A 27,998-nucleotide genomic window follows, 5' to 3' on the forward strand; every position below is an offset into this window, starting at 1 on the left:
CTTCAGTACCGGGCAAATTAGTCGAAACAATAAAATTGTGAGGTACATAGAACATCATAATTTGTTGGACAAAAGTCAGCATGGTTTCTGTAAAGGGAAATAATGTCTTACTAATCTATTAGAGTTCTTTGAAGGGGTTAACAAACATGCAGACAAGGGGCATCCAGTAGATATAATATACTTAGATTTTCAGAAAGCCTTTGACAAGGTCCCTCACCAAAGGCTCCTGTGTAAATTACATGACCATGGGATAAGAGAGAAGGTCCTTGGATTGAGAACTGGATAAAAGACAGGAAACAAAGGGTAGGAATAAATGGTACATTTTCAGAATGGAGAGGGATAATTAGTGGTGTCCCCCAAGGGTCAGTCCTGGGACCAATCCTGTTCATCTTATTCATAAATGATCTGGAGAAAGGGGTAAGCAGTGAGGTGGTAAAGTTTGCGGATGATACCAAACTGTTTAGGATAGTCAAGATAGAAGCAGACTGTGAGGGACTCCAAAAAGATCTCAACAAACTGAGTGATTGGGCAACAAAATGGCAAATGAAATTTAATGTGGATAAGTGTAAAGTAATGCACATCAGGAAAAATAACGCCAACTATTCGTACAGTATGATGGGGGCTAATTTGGCTACGACAAATCAGGAAAGAGATCTTGGAGTTATCGTGGATAGTTCTCTGAAAACTTCCACACAGTGTGCATCGGCGGTCAAAAAGGCAAATAGGATGCTAGGAATTATTAAGAAAGGGATAGAAAATAAGACACAGAATATCTTACTGCCCCTATATAAAATTATGGTACGCCCACATCTTGAATACTGTGTACAGATGTGGTCTCCTCACCTCAAAAAAGATATTTTGGCCTTGGAAATGGTTCAGAAAAGGACAACTAAAATGATTAGGGGTTTAGAACGGGTCCCATATGAAGAGAAGTTAAAGTGACTGGGACTTTTCAGTTTAGAAAAGAGGAGACTGAGGGGGATATGATAGAGGTATATAAAATCATGAGTGGGGTGGAGAGGGTGGATAAAGAAAAGTTATGTATTAGTTCCCATAATAGAAGAACTAGAGGACACCAAATGAAATTAATGGGTAGCTGGTTTAAAACTAATAAAAGAAAGTTCTTCTTCACACAGCGTGTAGTCAACCTGTGGAACTCCTTGCCAGAGGAGGCTGTGAAGGCTAGGACTATAATAGAGTTTAAAGAGAAGCTAGATAATTTCATGGAGGTTAGGTCCATAAAAGGCTATTAGCCAGGGGATAGAATTGGTGTCCCTGGCGTCTGTTTGTCAGAGGCTGGAGAAGGATGGCAGGAGACAAATCGCTTGATCATTGTCTTCGGTCCACGCTCTCTGGAGCACCTGGTGCTGGCCACTGTCGGCAGACAGGCTACTGGGCTAGATGGACCTTTGGTCTGACCCAGCACGGCCGTTCTTATGTTCGCGGGGGTTCCAGTGCGGAGCTGGGCACCCCCCATGGACAGGGGCTGCTACTGCCAAGAAGCCTCTGTGTGCGGTAGACAGCCAGCTGCCGTGAACAGGGGGTGCTGGAGTGAGCAGTCCCGGCTTGCACTGGTCCGGGACACTGCACCTCTGCATTCTAAATGGAGTAAGAGCCTGGCAGCTCTTAATACATTTAAAATGCAGCGCTGCAGCGTGGGTGGTTCCCGGAGCCAACAGGAGCCGGGACTACTCAGTCCCGGATCCAGCCGGCTCCTAGAGCTACTCCCACTGCGGCTCTCCACAGCGGTCCTTATTGACTAATCTTGTAGTTAGTACAATTGTATCGATTACACAATTAGTTAAGATAACCACAATTTAACATCCCTAACCCAAGTAATTTTTTTTTACTGTTAACTATTTTTAATTACTACAATGTCCGGCACTTTTGCCATATACAACAAACACCGTTTTTTTTTATTATTTCCCTTGGTAACACCCTCCTTTGTTTGCAGGTGCCTTAGCAAGCAGTGTTATAATTCATAGGCTCCTGAGTAAGATCGGTTAGATTTCACACTGAATTAACCCGTGTTCCTCTGTCCTCTGTGACTTGTGTCAGATTTGAATTACATCAACCCAGAAGGAATTTAAAAGATCTCAGGCCAAGTCCTAATAAAAGTCAAACAACGTCACAGACCTCAAGGTACAACCTGGACCAGTAACCTGACAGGAAAGGTCTTGTAGGTGGGACTCAGGAATACTGGAAAGGCAAGGGGAGTAGCTCCAACAGGTCTAGTCTTGCTTTTAAGCATCTCTCTCTCTCTCTCACCCACACTCTGAAAATCACAGAACAAGCAGAGGAAAATACAACAAAATGAAAGATATTGATCTTCATACTAATAGTTCTTTTCTCACAGCTTCTGAGTCTGATTCCCCCCATCCACCTAAAAAAGTAGATCAGTGTGAATTTTAAAGACGAAATTACTAGCAAAAAACGCTAGTAATTTTGAGAGAAAAAAAGCCTGTGTCAAATAAAACTAAAGGAAAAAATTCTTTAAAGTTAAGCCAACTCTAGTCAATGAATTGAAGAAAATAATTACATTACTACACAAATGCTTGTCTGTTTTCCAGGTTTCTGAGTTCTGGGGCGGGGAAGAGGGTGTTTTCAGTTTAATTCCTCTGTTTAGAAGTTTAACTTTCAAAGTCTGAATAAATGATAACTTCAGATTCCTTTGGTGAATCTATTTTCTTCCAGTGACTAATTGCACAGAACCTCTTTCAGAAGAAAAAGGTTGCAGAGATTCAAGCTATTATTTGACAAAGACGTTCCGTGTACAAGGAATTGTGGGTAGCATCAGCAAATCTCTTTTGCGTTGAGCTGTTGCAGCAAACAATCGCATTCATGTTTGTTTAGTTTGGAAAAGAGAAGACAGAGGGGACAGGATAGCAGCTTTCAAGTACCCAAAAGGGTATCACAAGGAGGAAAGAGATAAAATGTTCTCCTTAGCCTTTGATGATAGCTCAAGAAGCAATGGGTGTAAATTGCAACATGAGGTTTAGGCTGAAAATTAGGAATAACTTCCTGTCAGGGTGGTTATACACTGGAATAAATTGGCTAGGGTAGTTGTGGAATCGCCATCACTAGAGATATTTGAGAGCAGGTTGGATAGACATCTATCAGGGATGTTCTAGACTGGACTTGACCTCTCAAGGTCCCTTCCAGTTCTAGTATTTTGTGATTCTACATTTCTACAGTAATATGTCAATGCAACCCTCTTATATTCTTATTTCTCATTAAAATGTCTTTCTATGATCATGGCCAGCACATTCAAAACTTTGCAGGATCCAGCCCTATACAAACTAAGAGCATTAGAAACAACAAAGAGTCCGGTGGCACTTGAAAGACTAACACATTTATTAGGGCATAAGTTTTTGTGAGCTACAATTCACTTCCTCGCATGATGAAGAGAAAAGAGGGAAAAAGGATACAGAGATGGGAGTGTGACATCTGTGCTAATTAAATCAGAGTGGATGTGGCTTATCTCCAACAGTGGTAAGACGGTGCGAGTGCCTAAATGGGAAATTACTGATTGTAATGGGAGAACCACTCCAGGTGTCTACTTAGGCCTTGTGTCAGGGTCTAAAATTTGTATCTGAATGCCGGCTCAGCACTTCTCCTCGCATTCTGTTTCTGAAGGGTTTTTTGTCTGAGAATAGAAACTTGCACAGCATCTTGCACAGCAATCAGTCAGGGCACAGGATGCATTGAGAAGCTGGATATAAGTCAACAGGGTGCTCTTGTAGCCAAGCAGGCTAATGGCATATAAGGGTGTATTAGGAGGAGTATTTCCAGCAGATCTAGAGAAGTGTTTATTCCCCTTTATTCAGCTCTGGTGAGACCACATCTGGAGTATTGTGTCCAGTTCGGGGCCCCCCAGTACAGAAAGGACGTGGATGCATTGGAGAGGGTCCAGTGGAGGGCAACCAAAATGATTAGGGGGATGGAGCACATGACCTATAAGGAGACGCTGAGGGACTTGGATTTGTTTAGTCTACAGAAGAGAAGAGTGAGGGGGGATTTGATAGCAGCCTTCAGCTGCCTGAAAGGGGGTTCCAAAGAGAATGGAGAGAGGCTGTTCTCAGTGGGGACAGATGAGAGAATGAGGAGTAATGGTCTCAAGTTGCAGTGGGGGAGGTCTAGGCTGGATATTAAGAAAAGCTACTTCCCTAGGAGGGTGGTGAAGCACTAGGACGGGTTCCCTAGTGAGATGGTGGAATCTCCATCCCTAGAGGTTTTGAAGTCCTGGTTTGACCAAGCTCTGGCTGGGATGATTGAGTTGGGGTTGGTCCTGCTTTGGGCAGGGGGCTGGACTCGATGACTCCTGAGGTCTCTTCCAGCCCTGGGATTCTATGATTCCAACTCCACCGGTGACAGACAGTAGGGCGATGAGTCAGCTCTTACCTGTGACTAAGGGAGAGCCAGCATTGCTGCAGGATTTGCTTATGCAGCAGGGTGCTCCTGATTGCTCTATGCCACCTGGCAGCGTACAGAGTTCTTGTCCGTCCTCACTGCCCCCTCGCTGTAAGTGACTTTATTTTGTCAGCATGCGGAACTGTTTACATTGTGAAGTGCGGGGCTATTTCAGCTGGTGTGTATGTGTGAGAGAAATCCACTTGTGGCCTCGTCTCATGACCCTCCGTGTGAGAGCTTCAAAACGAACATTGGCTTAAGTGGGAAGAATGCAGCAAACAGTTTAAACAAGTCTGCGCTGGCTTGAACTAGCAGAGCTTCTTCTGTAACCCGTCTGGCAGAGTGCTTAAAACTCAGAGATCCAGGTTCTAGTCCCACTCTGACTTCTCCCTGAAGACTAGCGTATTAACTGGCATTTTTACGAAATCGTTCCTGGGCTTTAATAGCATGTCTTTAAAACTGACACGCCTCTAAAGAAATGAACATTCCTCTCTTGCTGTAGTTCAGGGGTGGGCAAGATACAGCCCGCAGGCCAGATGCAGCTGCCAAGCCTTTTAATCCAGCCCGCAGCCTGCCCCTCTGGCATAGAATAGTGGTGCTCAAAGTGGCTGGCTGCTCCCTGTGGCTGTCTCTGCTGTGGTGTTGGGGGGGGGGGGGGGAAGAGGTAGGGAGGCTTTGTGCACTGTCCCCACTTCCAGAAACATTGCTCAGCTCCTATTGGCCACAATTTTTTCTGGGGGGTGGGGCAGGGCAGCACAATTTCTCAGCTCCCACTGGCCAGTTTCCAGCCAATAGCAGCTAAGAGATTTTGTCGGGCGTGGATATTATGTGAAACAATATATTTGTATATGTGAAACAGCCTTTGTATCGCATCCACACATGCTCTAGTTTAGGAGGAGCTAAATTTTATTGGTCAGTTCTGTTCAAGCAAGAATATGGAGCTAGTCAGAGCCCACAGACGAATGGCTATTGCTTACTATTTGCAGTAATCCTACTAAGTAACATTGAGGCCTGCATGCTGGGCACTGTACATGCACATCGTAAGAGAGAGACCCTGCTCTCAGGGGTTTACAAGCTCAACAGACCAGACAGAAAGGAGGTATTTAGATCACACTAGAAATCTGTGGCAGTCAGGGATTGAACGCAGATCTCAAGTCCCAGATCCAATGACTTAAGCAGAAGTCCATCCCTTCCTTCACCCGCTTGCTGTCCAGGGTTGGGGCTGGACACGATAATTAAATTCAAACTAGAAAGATAAACTGTTTTCTGACTCCAATGATTTTTTTTCTATTGTAATACTTGAAGTCTGAATTTTGGCCAGGGCCTCTGCAGTCGTTCCATTTAATTTCCTCCCTAAACATTCCACACTGGGCTGAACCCTTGTTCTGGCTCAGAGAGACAGTGTGTGCGGGTGGGGGGAAGGGATGTGCACAGGGGAATTGGAGAGCAAGTGTGGGAATGGACCTAGCAGTAAACCCACAGAGAACAAATAAAAACTCTCCTATGATTGGGGTGCGACCATAAAGAATCTGAGTAGCAAATGGTGCCCAGTGGCAATCATGCAGGAAAAATTAATAAATCTCTTTGGCAGGAAAGGAATCATATTAAAAGAATCCTTGTGTGTTTGTTAGTATTTGAAACCACATTAATTAATCCATATTATAATTGAATAACACCAAGGTGTGCATATAATCCCATGCCTCTGGCGGTGGAAATCATTCTGTCTTTGATTTTAAGCCTCACGGTACAAAACAGGTGCCCTTGTGTAAGGTGTCTCATAAATGAAATTCCTAGGAATGATGAGCACTTCATCGGTGTATAAATCTACCTGCATCCTGCATTGCCCCTTTAGAGACTGGGACTTTAAAATTCCAAAGGCCTAGTGGCAAAGCACAGGTACAGTTGCATTGTCTGGGTTTAAATTATGGGCCAGATTCTCAGCTACTGTAAAATCAGAGGCCATGAATACGAAGTAATGCATATTGGACATCATCATCCCAACTATGCATACAAAAATGATGGGAAGTAAATTAGCTGTTAACAGAGAGAGAGATCTTGGAGTCATAGTGGCTAGTCCTCAGAAAACATCCACTCAATGTGCAGTGGCAGTCAAAAAAGCAAACAATGTTGGCAATCATTAAAAAAAGGACAAAGAATAAGACAGAGAACATCTTACTCTCTCTATATCTATCTATGTTACACATCTTGTATTGCCTGCAGATGTGATCATCTCATCTCAAAAAAGATATCCTGGCACTGAAAAAAAGTACAGAAAGGCAACAAAAATGATAGAGATTTGGAACGGCTGCCATTCGAGGAGAGATTAAAAAGACTGGGACTTTTCAGCTTAAAAAAGAGGAGACGAAGGGGGAATACGATAGAGGTCTAAAATCTTGAATGGTGTGGAGAAGTAGATAAGGAAAAGTTATTTACTTGTTTCCATTAAAAACTAGAGATCGCCAAATGTAATTAATAGGTAGCAGATTTAAAACAAAGTATTTCTTTTCACATTGCATAGTCAACCTGTGGAACTCCTTGCCAGAGGATGTTGTGAACACCAGGACTTTACAAGGGTTCCAAAAAGAGCTAGATAAATTCATGGAGGATGGGTCCATTAATGGCTATTAGCCAGGAGGGGCAGGGATAGTGTCCCTAGCCTCTGTTTGTCAGAAGCTGGGAATGGGCAACAGGGATTGGATCAGTTGCTGATAACTTGTTCAGTTCATTCCCTCTAGGGCATCTGGCATTGGCCACGGTCAGAAGACAGGATACTGGGCTAGATGGACCTTGGGTGTGACCCAGTATGGTCGTACTTATGTTCTTATTCCTCCCCCATCAACACACCACATTTACCCAGAGCTTCAGAGAGGGTGGCATAGGCGCAAATGGGGACTCCTCAATATGCCAATTTATGTTAGGTGAGAAACTGTCTCTTTTTATGGAGATTGCTCTGAACGCTTGTTGACCAATCAGAATTCTGTCACGTTTCTTATCCAATCATTATCCAGCAATGTTGTGCTTGTTGCCTAGTCATCTTTAAAAGGATGGAGACAGCTAAAAAAATTAAATTAAAAAAATCCCTTTGTTACTAATGACCCCTTAACTTTTCACTGGTTTTGTGTCCTCCATTTCCCTTGGCATAATTAGTGGAGGTAGATAAGTCAGTGTCTGTGCTGTTATACTGAAATCATGTCTTACTAATCTATTAGAGTTCTTTGAAGGGGTTAACAAACATGCAGACAAGGGGGATCCAGTAGATATAATATACTTAGATTTTCAGAAAGCCTTTGACAAGGTCCCTCACCAAAGGCTCCCGTGTAAATTACATGGCCATGGGAAGGTCCTTGGATTGAGAACTGGTTAAAAGACAGGAAACAAAGGGTAGGAATAAATGGCAAATTTTCAGAATGGAGAGGGGTAACTAGTGGTGTCCCCCAAGGGTCAGTCCTGGGACCAATCCTGTTCAACTTATTCATAAATGATCTGGAGAAAGGGGTAAGCAGTGAGGTGGTAAAGTTTGCGGATGATAACAAACTGTTTAGGATAGTCAAGACAGAAGCAGACTGTGAGGGACTCCAAAAAGATCTCACCAAACTGAGTGATTGGGCAACAAAATGGCAAATGAAATTTAATGTGGATAAGTGTAAAGTAATGCACATCAGGAAAAATAACGCCAACTATACATACAGTATGATGGGGGCTAATTTGGCTACGACAAATCAGGAAAGAGATCTTGGAGTTATCGTGGATAGTTCTCTGAAAACTTCCACACAGTGTGCAGCAGCGGTCAAAAAGGCAAATAGGATGCTAGGAATTATTAAGAAAGGGATAGAAAATAAGACACAGAATATCTTACTGCCCCTGTATAAAATTATGGTACGCCCACATCTTGAATACTGTATACAGATGTGGTCTCCTCACCTCAAAAAAGATATTTTGGCCTTGAAAAGGGTTCAGAAAAGGGCAACTAAAATGATTAGGGGTTTGGAACAGGTCCCATATGAAGAGAGGTTAAAGCGACTAGGACGTTTCAGTTTAGAAAAGAGGAGACTGAAGGGGGATATGATAGAGGTATATAAAATCATGAGTGGGGTGGAGAGGGCGGATAAAGAAAAGTTATTTATTAGTTCCCATAATAGAACTAAAGGACACCAAATGAAATTAATGGGTGGCAGGTTTAAAACTAATAAAAGAAAGTTCTTCTTCACACAGCGTGTAGTCAACCTGTGGAACTCCTTGCCAGAGGAGGCTGTGAAGGCTAGGACTATAACAGAGTTTAAAGAGAAGCTAGATAATTTCATGGAGGTTTGGTCCATAAAAGGCTATTAGCCAGGGGATAGAAATGGTGTCCCTGGCCTCTGTTTGTCAGAGGCTAGAGAAGGATGTCAGGAGACAAATTGCTTGATCATTGTCTTCGGTCCACCCTTTCTGAGGCACCTGGTACTGGCCACTGTCAGCAGACAGGCTACTGGGCTAGATGGACCTTTGGTCTGACCCAGTACGGCCGTTCTTATGTTCTTATACTCAATCCCATTCAGTTTCTTATGCTCTATGGGCAGTATATGGCCCATCAGGATTTATGTGTGTCCCGCAAGACATTTTGTTTACTGTTGCCCACAGACAGGGTTGTTAGATTCTGTTTGTTTCCTTCTGTGTACTTTTTTCCCCTACTTGTGTTACTAACATGACATTCATATAAAGTGAGGGCACAGGAAGTGAGATGTGTGCTGATTGTGCACAATATTGTCTGTGAGAGCCGTGCACTTTCTCTGCATCCAATCAAAGTGCTGCGACATTTCAGTCTGCACATCTCACAAATTCTACGTACAAAAGCGCAGTTAGCAAAACTGTCCTATCTTGGGAGACCGTCTTGGTGACAACAATCTTGCTACTCCTTGAGTTGAAGGAGAGTCACTCATGTGGCCTACTCACTAGTCTCCGTTGCCCATCGTTGGTCTAGCAGACTTGGTTTGAAAATATTCTCTATACAAGCTGATTTCATTGGCATTAAAGAAAAAGAATGAAACTGGTAAAATATCAACCGGCATTTGATTTTGTAAAAGCCTGGGAGGGAGATGAGGATATTTTACAAAAACCAATTATGACCTTACAATGACCTTTTAAGATCACTTGGAAAAGCGATTAGCGGTTGTCATCTACCAACTCACTGCACCAAGACCCCTCCCCCCCCAAAAGCACGATCATCCTTGGAGCCTCCACGAACTGGGATAATCGTTTATTGCATGCACAGTAATTGCCATGTTTAGAAATCCAGCAAAGCATGCCAACGGAGAATTCTTTCGTGTTTACAATACATACAGTAGCACATAACACTTGGAGCCCTGGTGTAACATGTTGACGTTAAATGCTGACATAAAGCTTCGGTGCAACTTTAGACTTCCCGCTGTGGAATTTGCCTGTTTTAATTTCCCAGTCTTTGATATTTCCTGCGTCTTACCTCTGCTGTCCAATACACGTACGCCCCCAGTTGCAAAACATGCAAACGACTTCAGATGAAATTTGAGGAGGAAAAGAAAAATAAATTGAGAACGAACCGCATCTGGTTTCTGATGTAACCGTTTATACAAACAAGCTGATTGACTCCAAGATAGGACAAGTCAGGGAAATGAACTCCCACCAGAATCCAGCTGCTGCAGTAATTGCCATCAGCTAACGATGGCCAAATTCATCCCACTGAACAATGGGTCAGATTCTCTGCATCATCATGTTTTACATTCACTGAAGCAAGAGAGAGGCAGGCCCAATAAACAGGGTCACTGCTCCCTGATTCCCAGCATAGCCCCACAGCAGGCTAGAGGATGGGCTCGGTAGAGACATTAAAACATATTCCAAGTAAAACAAAGCCATGCCTCTGAAGCAGCATGGGGCTACATTAACCTCTGCCAGCTGGCAAGGGGCCCCAAGGGAACATCTGTCAGAACACAGCACTTCCTGGCCACTTCTGCTGTCTGCCATTAACACATCTGCTGCATCTGGGGCTGTCGCAAGGGTGACATAGGGGCTGGCTGGTCTGGCCTTTCCTTTGTGGCCAACTCCACAACACTGTGCAGTCTTCAGTTAGGGGACGTGGTCTATTCCTTTTGCATTACCTGAGCAACACAGGGGTGGCCAAGCGAGGCAAAGATGCTAAAAGGCATCTAAAAATACATTTTATTTCTCCCGTGTGCGAAGCTGCAGTGGTGGGCAACTTTAATTTAGTGCCTAAGTCTGTAAATTTGAGTAAAGCTGTGGCAGACCCTTGGCAGTTCTTTGCATGCAGCTTAAGGGCTAGACTAGTTACTGCTGGAGCTTGAGGGTATTATAAACTAGGCCTCCGTCGAATATGCCTAGCCAACGTTACCAAACAGAAGCTACTGAATATATTAGCTACTGAATAGAGTCTCTGTGACAGCGGCTCATTTCGCACCATATTGCAAAGTTCTCAAGGCCAAGATTCCAGTGCATGTTGTAGAAGAAATTGGTCTCATGACCCTTAGCATGATTAATATTGCCTTAGATCACATTTTTATAACTTTTAAGGGACTTTTCCTGAGCAACTATGCTGTCAGCAAGAGGGGATTAAATGCTTTTGCTGTATAAAGGGGGCTTGAGCCTGGGAATGAGAGGAAACCCAGGTGGAGGATCTGGAGTGACCGTTAACTACTACTGTTTGTTCAACTCACAGAACGTGCCCACCACAACCCCTTCTCTCATGTTTCAGAGGCACAGTACAGATGCTGTCATTAGGGCTATGCCAAGCTGTAACAAATCTCTCTGAAGCTCAGTCCACATGACATGTCCAAAAAACTGGAGACACCATTGACAAAGCTTTTAATTTCCAATGCCTCTGGGAGAACAAACGAGTGCTCCCGTAACAAGTTATAAGTCCACAAAAATCCCTCCTCTTCAGAAATGAAATCGGGAGGTTAAACCTTTTTCTAAATGTCTCTAGCTAACGAGCCGTGGCCCCTGAAAACTCCAACCTCCTCGCCGCCTCTGCACATGGTGTCCAGCAATATAGGAAATGCACTGCTAAAGATTAGAGTTTTAAAAGTACGTCCTTAATCTGACCACAGGGAGCCATGTGAAATGTTGGCTAGCAGCACACAAGCTCCAGCCAAGACTTCGGCTCCTGACCCTGTCTCCCAGATTTCCTTAGTCAGCAGAGCGCGCCGGTCTGTGATTCCAATTTATTTGGTAGATTTTTTTATTGTCTCTATTGATATTTCAATACTGAGATGCAAAACACATGTAAGATTAATGAACTATGGATGAGGCACAAACACTCCTCAAAAACGGCCTTAGACTGCTAGGCCTTTCCTATAGTGTCTTGTCTTAGTAATCTCAGGGTTTGCCTCCTCTTACTAGGAGATAGATCCTGTGGAGAACAATCTCCCGTGGGTTGATTTAGCAGGTCTAATAAGGCCCTGCTAAATCAACTGCTGATCATGCCCCTGTCGACTCTGGTACACCAAAGGGTCGCAAGGAATAAAGGAATTTGATGGGAGAGTTTCTCTCATCGACCTCCCACAGTGGGGATGCTGCAGAAATTCAGCCTAAGGTACATCGACTCCAGCTATGCTATTCATGTGCAGGAGTTGCCTACCTTAGGTTGACTTTCTGCCCTACAAGGCATATCTGTGTTTTCTTCAGCTAAGAGAGAAATTCATTTCCAAGAATAAGGTGTTTTCAGATAATCTTATAAATCAAGAGCTCATAAAGGGCTTGAGCCATTGTAGTCAAATGGCTTTGGATCAGGTCTATGAAGCAATTTCTTCCATGCCAACATTCCAATCGTCTGAAATTGGGAAATAAGAACTTTTCTGTCTTCTGAGATCAGTCTCTTTCCACACTGGAGGTCAAAGGATAGCCAGCTTGCACAAGACTATGTAGTCCCACGCACTGAACATCTTTGTTGAGCTAATGTGGTGTTAAGCCAGGGATCAATACAATTCCTGTATCATTCATTATAAAATCCTTGACCCAAAATTTCCATTAGTAACAAATCATGTGTGTCATGTTACCAACCTGATTCTTACATGGTCACCACACAGCATTTCCCAGTTGATCATATTTGAAGAAGTGGGCAAGAACCCCACCCATTCTTTGTCTGACTACAAAAACTCTCCTTTAGATATACTTAAGCATCTAGTTATAGACTTTGGACCATCAGAATTCAGTAACGATGTATCGAAGCTGTCAAAACCTGTTACTATATTTGTGGACAGGGGATTTCTTTATTGGTCATACATGGGGGTGTGACCTGATATTCATTCACAATTTCATCTACTGATGCTAAAAGAAAATAGAAGCATCTCTTTTTATGTTGACCTTATATCAGAGGTGGGCAATAAGCAGCCCACAGGCTGGACAGGGCTCGACAGATGCTTGGTTTACCTGCACGCCTGCAGGTACAGCTGCTTGCAGATCCTGTTGGCCATGGATTGCTAAGCCCGGACAATGGGAGCTGTGAGAAGTGGTATATCAGTTCGCACTGCTTCCTGCAGCTCCCATTGGCCTGGAATGGCAATCCTTGGCCAACAGGAGCTACGAGTGGATCTACCTGCTGACTTGGCTCACTACTGGCTACTTATTACCCATGGGCTACTTATTGGCTACCCCGTCTTAGATCTACTGGAGGGAACTATAGAGAAAAAGAAAATATTAAATCAATGGCAATCTTGGTCAGAAGCAGTAGTTTAAGACTAATTGTTCATGAATGATGGATGGTGGCCATCTTCTCCTCTGAGAGCCTTCAAAGGGTACGTCTAGACTACAGGGTTTTGTCGACAGAAGTTTTGTCGACAAAGAGCGTCTAGACTACATTCAGTTCTGTCGACAAACCAAGTTGCTTTGTCGACAAAACCCTGTAGTCTAGACACAACCCTACATGCAATAACACCTTCTGTCGACAGAACTCTGTCGACAGAAGGCGTTATGCCTCATAAAATGAGGTTTACCAGCGTCGACAAAACTGCTGAGTTCTGTCAACGTTATGTCGACAGAACTCAGCGGTAGTGTAGATGCAGGTATAGTTTTGTCGACAAAAGTCCACTTTTGTCGACAAAACTCTGTAGTCTAGACACACCCAAAGGCTCTTAGTAAACAATTGTGTCCTATGGAGATGGGAGCTCTGTCTTCCAAACATATCTAGAAAGCTCTAGTCTGCCAGGGGACTATTTCCCAATTTACCCAGAGTTATTTTTAAAAGAAATTTTAGCAGAGTTGGAAACTGAAGAAAAACTCCCTCCACTAGCAAACTAGGTCACACCAGAGAAACGCTACAGCAAAATGACAAAATCGTGGAACTCTTCACTGCCTGCAAACCCATAGTTCAGTAGATTTACTCCAGAGTCACAGAAATGAATCCAGACCAGATCAGAATGTGACCCAATAGGTAGTTTAATGGCTGCCTTAGATCTACGTAGCTGTATAAGACATAGTGCTTCCAGGGACCTCACATCATGTACACACCCCTAACTTATAAGCCACATGCCTGGCTGCAATTTTGCATGACTCCAGTACCAGTGAGTTGCTTGAGTCTGAATTCTGTAACTTGGCAACCCCAGTTCTGCCCCTTGGTAAGTTGTGCTTCATGCCCCTTTCTGCATGGGTGGAAGTAACTTATAATTCTTACAGGTACTGTCCTTACACACACACACACACACACACACACCATTGGAGGGGATCTTAGGGCCAGGGAGAGTTGTGATCCAACAGTACCTGTAAGAAATATCATGTGGAATGGCACGTGGAGTGGCTCAGAGCAGAGGTTTGGGGCATGTGTGGGAATGCAGGAGTTAGGGCGGGGGAGTGGGGATGTAGGGGTGCAGGAAACAAGATTAGGGTATATGAGGGGCTGAGGGTAGAGGGTTGGAGCAGGGGAGTACAGGAGTTAGGGCAGGGGGCTGTGGTGTAGAGGGTGCAGGAGACAGGGTTGGGGTATGTGTGGGTGCAGGGGGCTGGAGATGGGGTGTGTGTGCAGGAGTCAAGGTTGTGGTATGAGGAGGGGCTCAGGGAAGAGGGTTTGGGTGGTGGGAGTCAGGGAAGGGGGGCAGGAGGGTGGAGGGCTCAGAGCAGGGGGGACGTAGAGGTGTAGGATGTAGGGCAGGGGGCTCAGGGCAGGGGACTGGGTGTTTGGGGTGAGATCAGGGGGCAAGAGCACCATTTTGAGGGGTGGGGAGGTGCAGCCGAACATATCAAGTCCCTGTTGCTTTTCCTGCTTCCTGTGACTAGGGAGGAAGGAGAAGTGCAGATCCTGCTGTGTCCCTCTCGCTCCCGGCTGCCCGAGGGAGGGGCAGAGAAGGAACACAAAAGGCTCTGCACTTTCCCCTTGCTCCCTAGTCCCAGGAAGCAGGAAAAGCAACAGGCACCCAGTATGTGCATCTGCACCCTCCCCTCCTCTACAAAATGATGGTGGGCTGGCTCAGAGCTCGGGCAGTCCTAGAGGGAGAATAGCACCCCCAGCCAGCCCCTCTAACTTGCCTGGCTGCTTGCTGCTGAGCACGGAAGCCTGCAGGAAGCCGGGCGCCATGCAGGAGTGCCCCACCCACCCTCTTCCAGCTAAATGTCCCAGCCATCCGGCTTCTTGCTAAGGATGTTAAGAGGCGGGTAATTGGATAATCAGGTAGTTGATACAAGGGGAGGTGCTCAGAAAGAGCTACCCCCGGCGCGCAGGCAGGCCGGCTCCTACTACATTTAAACTGCAGAGCCGCAACGGGGGTAGCTCCGGACCTGTCACGAGCTGGGCTTGAGCTGGGCTCAACGGCCTCCCCCTCTCCCGTGCACTGCTGCAGCATTGTGTGTATGGGGGGCAAGCAGCACCATGGAGCTGGTCCTGGGGGGGATCCGGCTTTTAAGCTAGCTCCTCCCAGCTCCGGCTCCTGCTTCCTAATCAACTACTCTTTTACATCCCTACTTCTTGTCGCACTGGGGCACACTGGATCACTTTCACCTCTGCCCTACTGCCTTCCTGATCTATTAGCGGGATTCACTGGGTGGCTTGGAACTTCACAAATGGATTGGGGCCAGAAGTCGGAGTCGGGGCCCAGTAGACGGGAGGCTGCTGGGTGAGGGGGAAGGGAGAGTACTGTGTGTCTGGACTTTATTACATCAGCAGGCCCAGATCCCACTTCTTGCTTTTTCTAGGGAGTCTAGTTTTGTCACGCTATAGACGAATCAGACCATGATGCTGTGCTCTCAATGGCTCATTGGAAATAGGATGGGTCCCAAAATGGCTCCTGGTTATGGTCAACAGAAAGTATTTAAGCATCCATCTTAGCAACAGAGAGTCAGGTTCACAGCACTAGACTTTGCTTTTTCTGTTTCATTTCCGCGGTGATTACAGCCAGACCTGGAGGTGCACATTTGTTCGTCCGAGGATTAAGCAAGGTGGACTGAGAACCGTGACTAGAAAGTTAATATTCATGCGAAGGAGCGACGTGACCTCGGAGAGCAGCACAAGCTGGAAGCTAATAGACTACACTGGATTAATCTGAACGGTACTTCAGACTTTCAACATCCCTGGCAGCATTTTTAGATGACTCTCTCTCTAAAACCAGTGCTCTAATCACGAGCAATATTTCTCAAGATGCATCTACAGCCAAAGCATCGTGGAAATAAAACAAAGATCCACACGGGGGTCTGAGATCCGTGTTCTTTTGGAGTCTGTGCCATCGTTGTATCGGAATTTGGGTTCTCTTGACTCGGACCGTATGCCCACAGAATCTCTAGGAGAGTACAAAGGAAATCTCCAACTTGTGAAAGCTGAAAGAAAGCAATGTGGAATCTGAACTAGCCTAGCTAGAAATCAATAGATGAAATGTAAGGCACCAAAGAGTTTAAAACAGGGATTGAGCACTGCTGTAATGCTCACAGAGACAAGAAAGGAAAATGCAACTGGGTTTTCTCCAGTTCGACAGATAATATTTACAGCCCGTGGGTGGTGCCAAAATATTTCAGGAAATGCCTCAGGCTTTGGTAATAAAGCTATGAAAAACAGAATATTTAAAGACAGCTAATGTAAGGCGACAAATATAGGTCCTCCACCTTATTCCAGCCTCCTTATATGATTTCAAAATGATCACCATAGCAATTATCAAATCTAACCTCATTTCACAATCTCCTCTGGAAATTAAGCTTTAAGTCTGAAATGTAAAGCTCAGCATAATGCTAAACAAATCAAGTAAACGGCAAGTAATCAAAATAAATGAACATTTGACACTGACTACATACTGGGCTAAATCCCCCCTATTAATTTCCTCTCCAGAAACATGTAACCTTCATTTTAGTCATTTGAGTGACTTTATCCAATGAATTCTAGCTAGTATGCCAGAGAAACCAAATCCACATGGGGAAAATAAGAGCATTTGTCCAGATAAGTGTCAGGTACTCCCATGTTCCATTGGTCTTAGCGTAGGAAGTCACAAAATTACTATGGTTCCTTTATGTGACTCAGTTCTTAAAGAGAAGGCATTGGAAAAAGCATCTATAGTGACCTCCCCCCCTTTCCAAAAAAGGTAGGTTTCCACATAACATTAGTCTCAACTTTGTCTCACTTGTTTACCCAGGCCATACAGTATCTGGAACTCTATACAGTACATAGAGCCATCTAGTGGTTGAATAACATACTGCAAGGAAACATTCTCATGCTCAACACCCCTGAAAACCAGGCTAATTGTTTCTAAGGAGAATTTAAAAGTACATTTTAAACCAAAGGTTTTACCTGTTCCGGTTTGAGACCCGGAGGCACCCATGCATACTCTTCCAAGGCACAGCCTGAGTCATCATCAGAAGTGGAATTCCTCTGAAAGTCAAACATGAGCTTGGTCACCGTCTTCTCCATCTCCAGAGGCATAACTGTTACAAAGTGCTCTTCTTGGGGACACTTACAGTGAAGGCAAATCTTCCTGCAAATAGTGAAGAAACAGATCCAACCGTGAGTTTCATTTTGAAAAACAAACACTTGGAGTGATCTCTGCCCATGGCCAGAGCTCAGATACCAAACTATAAACATACACTCAAGGGCAGCACATCCCTGGCAATAACCCAATTCATCCAGAACAGCTTTCTACTTCAGTATTGATTTCTTTCATGGACAGAAAAAAAATCCAGATTTGCCAAAACAATGTTGGAGAGTCAAGGACAGGGTTAGATTGTTAAAGGTAGTTGGAGATTAAATTGTTTCTTCCTTTATGCTAAGAAATAAACCTGCACAAGGCAAATAAATGTGTGTAGAGCCATATTCTCAGCTAGTTTAAACTGGTTTACCTGCAGTGACTTCAGACTGATACCCACTGAAGACCTGGCCTGTGATATTTAATGCGTAGCATGTCACCTTAAACAGAAAGATGTGAATGAAAAGTTCCTTTACCATGCTAACAACATAATTTGCTACAAAATGGCATAAAATGTATTATGAGCATGTTAAATTAGGGCATGCTCTGAAACACTGTGCAAGAGTCTCTCTTTCAGTTACAAGCTTTTTAGGGCAAGAGTAGTTTTTTTGTCAGACGTATTTGTACAGCACCTAGTACAAGAGTGCTCCAATCTCTGATGGAGACCTCCAGGTGTATGCAGTACAAATAACTAATCCCTTAACTCCGTAAAAGCTGCCATTCAGAATTCATTGCAAGCATCACATTTTTAAAAAAAGCTCTTTAAGCCGGATCTTGCACCATTAAAGCCAAGGAGAGGTTTCCCATTGTCTTGAATGGGAGCAGGAGCAAACACTAAGGCAGTGGTTCTCCAAGTGTGGTTGCTGCACAGATCACTAGTGGTCCATGACTGCCGTGCAGAAGGGCCATGGGCTCGCTTCCCTTCCCCTCCCCTACGGGGAGTCCATGCTGGTGCTATACCCTCTCACCATGAGGCTGGAGCAGCAGTGCCAGCTTCCTGCTGCAGGGAGGAGAGCCCTGAGCCTTGCAGGCCAGATCCGGCTTGTGGGGGAGCAAGCAGCTTGACATGCTGCCACTCCCCTTCCCCCTGGCTGGGGGAACAACAGCACAAGAAACCACTTGCCTGGAGGCTTTCCCTGCTGCTCCCATTGGCCAGGATTGTGGCCAATGGGAGCAGTGCCTGGAAGCGGCAGGGTGCATGGAGCCAGGTAAGTGCCCCTCATTCTCTGCATGTCCAGACCCCTACTCTCATCCCCCAGACATACACCAGGTCTCCCAACCCAGCCTGCTCCTGCGCCCAACCAGACCCCCAACCACAGCCTGTTCCTCAAACCTCCCTCCCACTCAGATCTCCTACACCCCTCTGCTCCCATTTAGTCATCACGGGGGTTGGCTGGTTGTCCGCAGGAAGGTTTGTACGGAGTGGGCTGGGCCATGTACCAGAATGTTGCACTAAGGAAAGGCCAAGAAAATACACGGCACAACCCCATTTTCCTGGACTGCTTCAAGGACATGGGAGATTGTCTCACCAGGGAGGTTGTTGGGTATGGTTCCCACTGGAGGACAAACTCAGAGACAAGGGAGCAGAGTCTGGATAAACTGGGTTGCCGTTGGCGATAGGTGTAGGTAAAATGTTTTCCTGTAACTTGGCCTATCCGGGTGTAGTTTACGTATAACGTGTAAGACTCTGTGCTCACTTGACGTAAGAATGGCCAGACTGGGTCAGACCAAAGGTCCATCAAGCCCAGCGTCCTGTCTGCTGACAGTGGCCAATGCCAGGTGCCCCAGAGGGAATGAACAGAACAGGGAATCATCAAGCGATCCCTCTTCTGTCACCCATTCCCAGCCTCTGACAAACTTGCACCATTGACTTAAGCTATGATTTACGCTCCTGCAGCCGAGGGCAGAGTCAAGTCTGCCGTCTGTTACTCAGAAAAAATGAAGCCCTACACAAAGCAAGGGAAAGGGTGGCTTGACAGTTTGCGGGTTTTTTTTTTTTTTTTTTTTTTGGCTATAAGTTATAAGTTCCTGAAAGCAGGAACAGGGAGACTCTGTGGGTTTTTTTCTCCCAAATTTTATTTCCTTTCAGCCATTTCTTCAATGAGAGTTGAGAATGTTAGTGCTCCAATCCAGTTTTGAGTCTACATTTCCACACAGCCCTTCCACAACACAAGCAAATGCACTCTAGAAAAAGTCAAGAGGCTCCATTAAGTCAAGCCAGGGAGATCTGCCAGATTTTCCCATTTCCTACTTTTCGTCAGATCTAAAATACAGACCGAGTGACTGCACAGATAGAGTCTGGCTGGCATCCAGTTCATCAAAGGGGCTCGGTACAGCCTGGGGCTGTTACCTTATAAAATAATCAAGGCCCAATTTCATGTGAATACATTAATTAACAAGCTACTGTCAAAACGCAGAGGAGTTGGTTTCACAACTTTTTCCATCTTGTTTTATGATAGGATTAGAAGCAGCCCAACGTGCAACAAGAAGGTAGGAATAAATAATAGATTCAGAGGTGAATACTGAGCATTTCAGAATTTGGTATGTATTCCAGCAGGGTTTACTTCTGTTTTTATGAAATGTAATTCTCTGGATAGCAATCACATTCTTTCAGTCAGCCAGCAACACAATATTTAAAGCTTAGGGAACTAACACAAACTCCAACATCAGGGGGTAAAATGAAGACAACAGCGAATGCCTAGAAGAGAACCAGAGCATATAAGTGATTTCTCATTGACTGAGTTCCTGGATGTTTCTCTCAACAGCAGAGCAGTTAAAAAGAAAGAACCTTTATTTTAATCAGCAGATTTTAAAGTAGCAGTAATGTGAGCACAATGAAAATGGGTTTTAAAATCTCTCCCCATACTGCTCATGTCCCAGATATTGTCACTGTTCAGCAAATAGGTTAGTATTGGTAGTAGGCTCTGAGGCTACTTTTAATATTTTATTTTCTTCCAGGCTGTGTGTCATGGACATCTCACCAGGGATCTGATCTCACTCCCACTGAAATCAACAGCAATGCTCCCATACACATCAGTGGGAGTTGGAACAGGCCCCTATGTGATTTTTTTAGAGCTAAACTGGCTGTGGGCTTCTGATCACATCCATTCCAGAGGAACTGGTGAGCTCACACAGAAACCAGAACACTCCCATTGACCGAACCGCCTTTTATACACGGTACGTGATCGTGCAGCTGTGGCTCGGTACAGACAGCAAGATTTTTGAAAGGACACATATTGTAACATTAAAACGAAATCTACGTGCTCCTCCTCCAACAATAGGGACGTGATATTTAATGGTACGTAACTGCCGAGAATGTGATGAAAGTTTTCACTTTTTATTAAATGAGGTAAATTCGACACTTACGATGTTTTTTTAAATTACGAAGGGTCTAACAATGAGAAGTTGCAGCAAAAAAGATAGTCAGCCAGAATCCTTGTTTTACCCTGCTTGGGTCTCATCACGTCACTCATTGAGAAGCCCTAGTCCTGGACCATCACCCCACTGTGTGAAGTGTTGTAGAAACACAGAACAAAATGATGGTCCCTACTGCTGTGTCCATACAAACCCACTTTCACCAATTAAGGGATTCCAGCTGCAGGCCTTCACCCTTACAGAAAGGACTCGGATCTTCCCCTGGGGCAACGACACGAGATGAATGATCCATTCACTTAGGGACACCATTAGTTCCACACGGCAGACTCTGTATTAAAAATAATATATTAAGGGAGGATGTTTTGTCTCCCAATTACTGTGTGTCTGTGAGATCTCCGAGCTGGAAAAAGTCTGCCTGTTTAACCAAAGGTTTGTGCAATCAGAGGAGTTGGAGAGGCAAAGATAAAATAATTTATCTGGTCCTTCTCCCCAGCTGTGTGGAATTGTGCCGGATATTGAGCTTTCTAAGGTTTTGTCCATTTCAGTTGTGAATGTCTCAGAGGGTAGGGCTTCCTTCAGTTCTCCGGGAAGATTTTACAGACATCGAGATCTTGCCATCGGGGAATTTAATTTTCTACCTTTCCTCTCATTACTCCTCATCACACCATCCGACACAACCCCCCTCTCCCACTTTCCGATCTCTGACTCACTAGCATCTTGTCAACCCGTATACAATGATCAGCCAGTCTAGACTACAGCCCTATCATTTGGGAGAGAATGCCTTTGGGTCTGCATAGCTGAACCTTTACTCCACTGACTATGCTACCATATAACTAAATGGTGAGAAAATAATATTGTTCATAACCTTATTTTATGAATGTTGGGATCTGATTTTTCATAACAGCTATATACAATATCCTGTGGGCACCTTTCTTTACTAATATATAGTTCTCATTTGTTCTCTACATAGGGTAGACATATTTATACTTGTTTTATGATCTTCAACCCCAACTCAATTAAAAAATAATCCCCCTTGGTGCAAAATCAGATAGAAATGTGTCAATGTCAAACGTCTCCTCCCTGAGATGGAACTAATGACGCAAAGGCATAAAATAATGGTTGGTGTGTGTAGCAGATACACGTACATTAGACAGGTGTGTCTCATTGTACAGTGAGACAGAAGGAGCAGAGAACAACAGGCAGCCAATTCTGACCCTAGTTTCACATTGGTGTAATTCTTCTGACATCAGTGGAGTTCGTTCTTCACTATCAGTGGTAAATAGGCCAATGGTGGGATGACTGGAGTTACTATAGAGAACTTTTTTCTGGGTGTCTGGTTTGTGAGTCATACCCACATGCTCAGGGTTCAGCTGATCGCCATATTTGGGGTCGGGAAGGAATTTTCCTCGAGGGTATTGGCAGAGGCCCTGGAGGTTTTTTGCCTTCCTCTGTAGCAGGGGGCACGGATCACTTGCTGGAGGATTCGCTGCATCTTGGGGTCTTTAAACCATCATTTGAGGACTTCAATATCTGAGATATAGGTGAGAGGATTATTCCAGGAGTAGGTGGGTGAGATTCTGTGGCCTGCATTGTGCAGGGGGTCAGACTAGATGATCATAATGGTCCCTTCTGACCCTAGTGTCTATGAGCCTATGAGTTCTAATTTGATTACACCAAGGGCGGGCAAAACATGTGGCCAGGATCTGGCCTGCAGCCCAGTGGGAGCCTCAGCAAGACTCTCTGCCTGCCCTGCTGCCGCCCGCAGCTCAGAAAAGCCAGTTGTGAGGCCATGTGCATCTCTGAACACTGTGAATTCAGGGGAAGCGGGAAGAGGTTTCACGCACTGGCCCTGCCCCCCAGCACAATCTCGCATTTCCCATTGACTGGTTTCCCGCCAATGGGAGCTACCCCTTACCTCCTCCCATCGAGCTCTGAGCGTTCAAAGCAGCGCATGGCCCCTGCAGCCAGCTGCTCTGAGTGGCCTCTGGGGGCATGGAAGGCAGAGATCCTGTCTGAGGAACCTGCTGGGCTGCTGGCCAGGAGTCACCCAGGTAAGTGTCTCCCAGCCAGAGCCTGTGTCTGGCACTCCAGATCCTCCCACCTCCCCTACTCTCCGTATTCCTGCATCCTTACTCGCATAACCCAAACCCTCTTCACCCATATCCCCTCCCAGATCTTGCACTCCAATCTCCCACCCCAAGTCACAACCCAAACCCCTGCACGCCCCTCCTGTACACCAGTCTCCTGCCCCAGGTCACAATCCCCTCCTTCACCCAAACTCCCCCACAGACCCCCCCCCACTCACTCCTGCTCCCCAATCCCTCACCCCAAACTCCCTTCTGCACCCACCCTCCATCCCAGACCCAGCACCTCCTCCATTAATATCACAGAAAAGTGCAGCCCTTGACCGCTTACCAAATGCTTGGAGTGGCCCCACACCAAATATTATTTCCCACCCTTGGATTAGACCCTGGTCGCATGATTGCTCAACTCTGTATAAAGTATCACTAACACCCTTTCCTTGCAAACCAAAGCAATTGGAACACACATGGACCGTAGCAAAGACGGTGTTTGGCCAGCTGTACATATGAGGTAAGTATATCAGAGTCCGGACAAGCTCAAGATTCATAGCCAACATGCCAAGTACATTACCATTTACAGTATAACACAGTGCACATATAGCCACATATTTCACTATGGGGTGAATCCATCAACTTCATTTTGTCCAGCCAGCAGCACCGACTTAACAGTGAAGTTCTGATGGACAAAAAACGTTTGTCTTTCAAGTTCCGAGAAGAGCACGACTGTCACATATGTAGAGGAACCCACGGCTGAGAAAACTAGGCACACGTGCTGATGAGAACAAAGTTAAGCCAATCTCACCTCTTAAAAAAAGAGCTAGAAATCTTATCTTCATTCCAAAGCAAGCATTAACTCTGAAGACCTAATTGTGCCCTGGGACACACACATACAATCTGTATTGATGTCAGGGGTAGGTTGCCAAGTTGTGCATATTAAGTAATTAATATGATGCCAGAAACATGTAAGTAGCTATTTTACATGGTTTTTTTAAATTTCAGAGATGCCTTTGGGAGACAAGATCAACATGTCCAATCTCAAGCATTCAGAAATCGTGCGTCACACCCCCAAATCATGCGATTGGCTTAGAAATCCAGAGCATTTTAAAAAATAATTTGGGCTTCTTTTTATTTACTTTCCATTCTTCGAGCCTTTCACTTTCACCTTTGTCAAGTTTTTCTGCACAAACACGAAGATGAGAAACATTTGAATGGTAGCTGAGAGTCTCCTGGAATCACCTGACTCCAGTAGGTGGGGCTTTAAAAAAACCAACAACATCATGGAATTTGGCAGTGCAAATTCAAGAATGGATGCAGGACCAACTGATGCAGGAGACTGGAGAAATCACAGGATTTGACAAACACTAGTAGCTCATAAAATAAAGAAAGGAGGACGCAGGAGGCTGGCTGCTCTCCTCCTAAAGTTCAATCTGCCAAACAGTCTTGGCATTTCTGTTCTATAAGGAGCTGCAAACTTTTTTTTTTTTTTTTTTGCCCTGCAGCAGGCCCAGGAAGGAGGGCGGTAAATGGGGGTGAGGGGAGAGTAACATTTTCTGGTTTCATATTTTGTTGGAAAGACGCCCTCACTGAACTGATATCATACAGTACCAAGATGCAACCTCCCTAAACAGACTGAAAAAATTGTTCTACCCGGGGTCAACAATTCATTTGAAGAAGTTAAAGGAGAGATGCATTTTATGGTCAACATCTGTCTCTCTGTTGTTCTCCTGGTGCAATTGCAGCTGCACTCTACAGAGAAGGGACAAAACTCTCTGGCATATCAACACATTCCCCAATGGCCGCAGTGGAATAGCTGGATAGAATTTGGCCTCTGGGCTGTACATTAAAGGGGACCGTCTTGCTTCTTGGCAAAATAAGCAGCCCTCACTCAGGGACTGCACAGCAAGAACAGCTGCAGAGAGCAAGAGCCCAGTGTGAGCTCTCTTGACATGCCACACAAACCACACCACATTGGCTGTTCAGCTCTGCTACCCCCTGGAGATGACTGCGACGATGAGCGGGTGAGAAAAAGAACAGGAGAATTCAGAGCCCAATCCACCAAGTTTGGGATCTGGAGCCATGCACAGGGTCTGGAGCTATGTTCTCGGTTTTGGGCCCATCTGTGTTCTCAATGGCTTCACGGGTGTCATTGCATTCATCTTCGCGCTATATGTTTGCATAGCATTTAGCACAGGCAGGCCTCTGTCTCCATCGGAGCCTTTGGGGGCAGCAGCAGCAAGCTAATATACGTGACAGGCATTTATTAGTAGCAGGGTGTTATTAAGAGGACTGTAAATGGGCATGTTGCTTTATACTACAGCCATGGTGTCCAACATGCTGGCCACCAGCCACATGTGGCTATTTGGCCAGTTGAGTGTGGCTAGTTTGCAGCTTCAGAAGTGGTTGGACATAACGGTACCACAGCTTGAACCTCTCTGATCTGGCACCATCTGTAGCCCGGCATGATTTTACCTATCTGGATGTCCACGTAGCATGGGTGTGGCCAACTTTTCCACGGTTCTGGCTCAGTGTTCTGTGCTGTTATTTAGCTCTAATTTACCCCTCAATGTCTTCTCAGTGCCCGTAAACCATGGAAGTGTTGGTAATGCAGCTAGACAATACTGACCTCCTGTGCTCCAGCACCAGTCAGGTCCCAAAGGTGCCTGACTAGAGAGGTTCAACCTGCATACAAGGTGAGGCAGGATCTTTGTGCCAAAGAACCATAAGTGACTTTAAATTGGATGAACTTACATAATGTCAACAAGCAGAACTGAATCTGGGACCCTTGGAGCTTAGTAGAGGAGCCGCTACAGTTGGCGCTCAGTTGGCGCTCAGCTTAGGCTGTAGAGCACATTCATTCTCTCTCTGTGTAAGTGGTCTCAGTGCCACCAGAAGGTGTGTGGGTTACACACAGGGCAGCACCTGCAATGCACATGCTAGAGAGGCAGAGATTCATGAATGGGATGAGCCTGAAGGCTGGATGCAGAGAAGAGGAGGAGAGGTTACTTTACTCAACCTCCCAACTCAAGAACTAGAGACTGACAATGCGCCCTCCTCCTGGAAGATGCAAATGTTGCACTTCCCCAGAGAAAACTCAGTGAAAATGAATCCTCTGGTTGTGCCATATTCTGTACTGCCATGCTCCATGCAAGAGGATTTTATACCCCTCCCCGGCCTCGCACTGCAGCCACCTAGCAGTTCCTGCTATGCTGAAAAGCCTCCATTCAGCTCTGTCCTTAATTTCCTGGCCAAAGTTATATTCAATGCATCATCCGTCAATTTGTCATTTCCGGTAGCCTACTGCGCTTCACTGAACCGCTCACTGCTGGCTCCAACGGCAGCTTCTTTCATTTCTTCAGTGTTATTACAAAGATGGTGAGCAACTGAGTCTGGGAGCAAAAAAAGGTCTAAAAGGGAAGTATTTCCAGATCTGCTATCTTTCATGTTTCATTAATGGTGAGCTGCAAAGCAAAGACAGCTATATGGGCCAGATGCTCCTACCAACCAGGCTGATGCATTCTGGGATATGTCCAATGAAGCAAAGAGCAGCTAGAGAAATTTGGAGATGGGGAAACTGATTTTGACCATGTTAATTAAAATTGATTTCGGTATTGGATTCCTTCCCCTTTCCAACATATAGCCTCTGATTACTAGAGGCATTCAGCATAGAAATCTGCCCTTACCTCAGGTTTCTCTTTGCAGGTCACCTTTAACAAAATACCACAGATCCCAGCTCGAGGTCTTTTTCACTCCTGCATTCTGATGTTTACCCTCTTTAATTAGGGAACAACTGTGAATGTGTAATGATTGAATGCCGGCCCCCGCTAGGCACTTTATTCTATCTCCTGCCTAATCATAATGACATGTTGCAACGGTTCTGCAGGCATTCATCAATAAAACTGCATGACACCCCGGTGAACAAATATGCGATTATCCTATGCGGGCCGTGATTAGTTGCTGGGGTCACTGACCCCTGCCATGTATCCCTTGCCCGCAATGCTGTGTGTCAGACCTTTATTACAATACCCATTGTTCAGATTGGTAAACCGAGACACAAACAATAAAACACGTGACCTGCTTCAGGCAGTCTTGGTCCAAGACAGGAATAAAAGCTAGGATCCCTCTGCTCCTGCCACTATGGGGGAAAACAAACTTCTGATGCTTGTGATATTTCAGCAAGCACAGCATGGTGGAATCCTGTTGTTTGCTCCACAAAGCAGAGGAAAGGTGTAAGGGCAGCAGACTGACACCTAGTGGACACAGTAGGGCATAAACATTCTATATTTTTCTATCCTTCTCTGTGTGGAATGTGCAAGTTGGATCTGGTCAAAAATGGAAGCAGCAGCAGCAATCAAGATGGAGATGTTACCATCACTCGCCCTGGAAAAGGGACAGATCCTCACGAACACTCAACATTCCTAGCATTGCTTCTCCTTCCTCCGTCATCCCCCGTGGGGCTGAATTTAGTAAATTGTATCAGACAGAAACTTCGTTACCGAGAGACTGTGTAGCAAATACAATTTCCTGGCTCGCAGCACAAGCTCCCGGCTTTGCTCATATTTGGTGCATAGTGCAAGGAGAACAGACAGTGGTACCATCTGAGTAATAAAGGATCTGCATACATTTGGGTGCATGTTAATATGTGAGATTTTGTAATCCCCTTAAAACCAATTCTCTGGTTTCTGAACAAAAATTACAGCGGAATTCCAATCAACTACATTTTGCAAAAATAGCAGAGTACTTTTTAGCTTCTAGGCTGCTCGACATACACACAAGTTCCATGGTCCTTGGCAGTATCGGACAATTATTTTGATTGTGAGGAAACTGAGTCATGTTACATCGGTCAGTGTATCGTGAAAAATAACAGAAAGTTACCAGATCTGACAACCGTTTCTCAGACACAGTTTCTTCAGATCTAATTCTGTTACCTCTCTTTCTGAACACAATTATGGAACTATTATGAGAGCTAATTAGGAATTAAAAGGGACAGTGTCCTCAGCATGCGGCCATCTCTTCAGACCCTGCAAGGAGAAGGAATAATTTACTGAGGCTAAAAAATTAACACAACTGTCTGGTGTATAGCACTTGCAGCCAAAGCATTTTACAAAGAAGCGTAAGCACAGCTCTCTTCTTTTCCAAGTGGGGAAACCGACACATGGAGAAGGAACGAGGTTTCCCCAAGGTCGCATACCACACCAAAGAGCAAGAAAGAGCAACCCTGTTTCTGGACTCCCACTTC

General features: G+C 45.1%; 1 protein-coding gene across 5 annotated transcripts in view; it reads right to left on the bottom strand.

Moving 5' to 3' along the window:
- Nucleotides 1–27,998, bottom strand: part of PRICKLE2 (prickle planar cell polarity protein 2) — a 223,627-nt gene that overhangs the window by 49,617 nt on the left and 146,012 nt on the right. For all 5 annotated transcript variants that reach the window (XM_075938504.1, XM_075938506.1, XM_006135077.4 and 2 more), the window contains one exon: nucleotides 17,135–17,318. In XM_075938504.1, coding sequence (XP_075794619.1) covers nucleotides 17,135–17,318 — 184 coding nt within the window. The remainder of the gene's footprint in view (nucleotides 1–17,134; nucleotides 17,319–27,998) is intronic.

The sequence above is a fragment of the Pelodiscus sinensis genome, chromosome 11 (assembly GCF_049634645.1).
Source record: "Pelodiscus sinensis isolate JC-2024 chromosome 11, ASM4963464v1, whole genome shotgun sequence".
Lineage (NCBI taxonomy): Eukaryota > Metazoa > Chordata > Testudines > Trionychidae > Pelodiscus > Pelodiscus sinensis.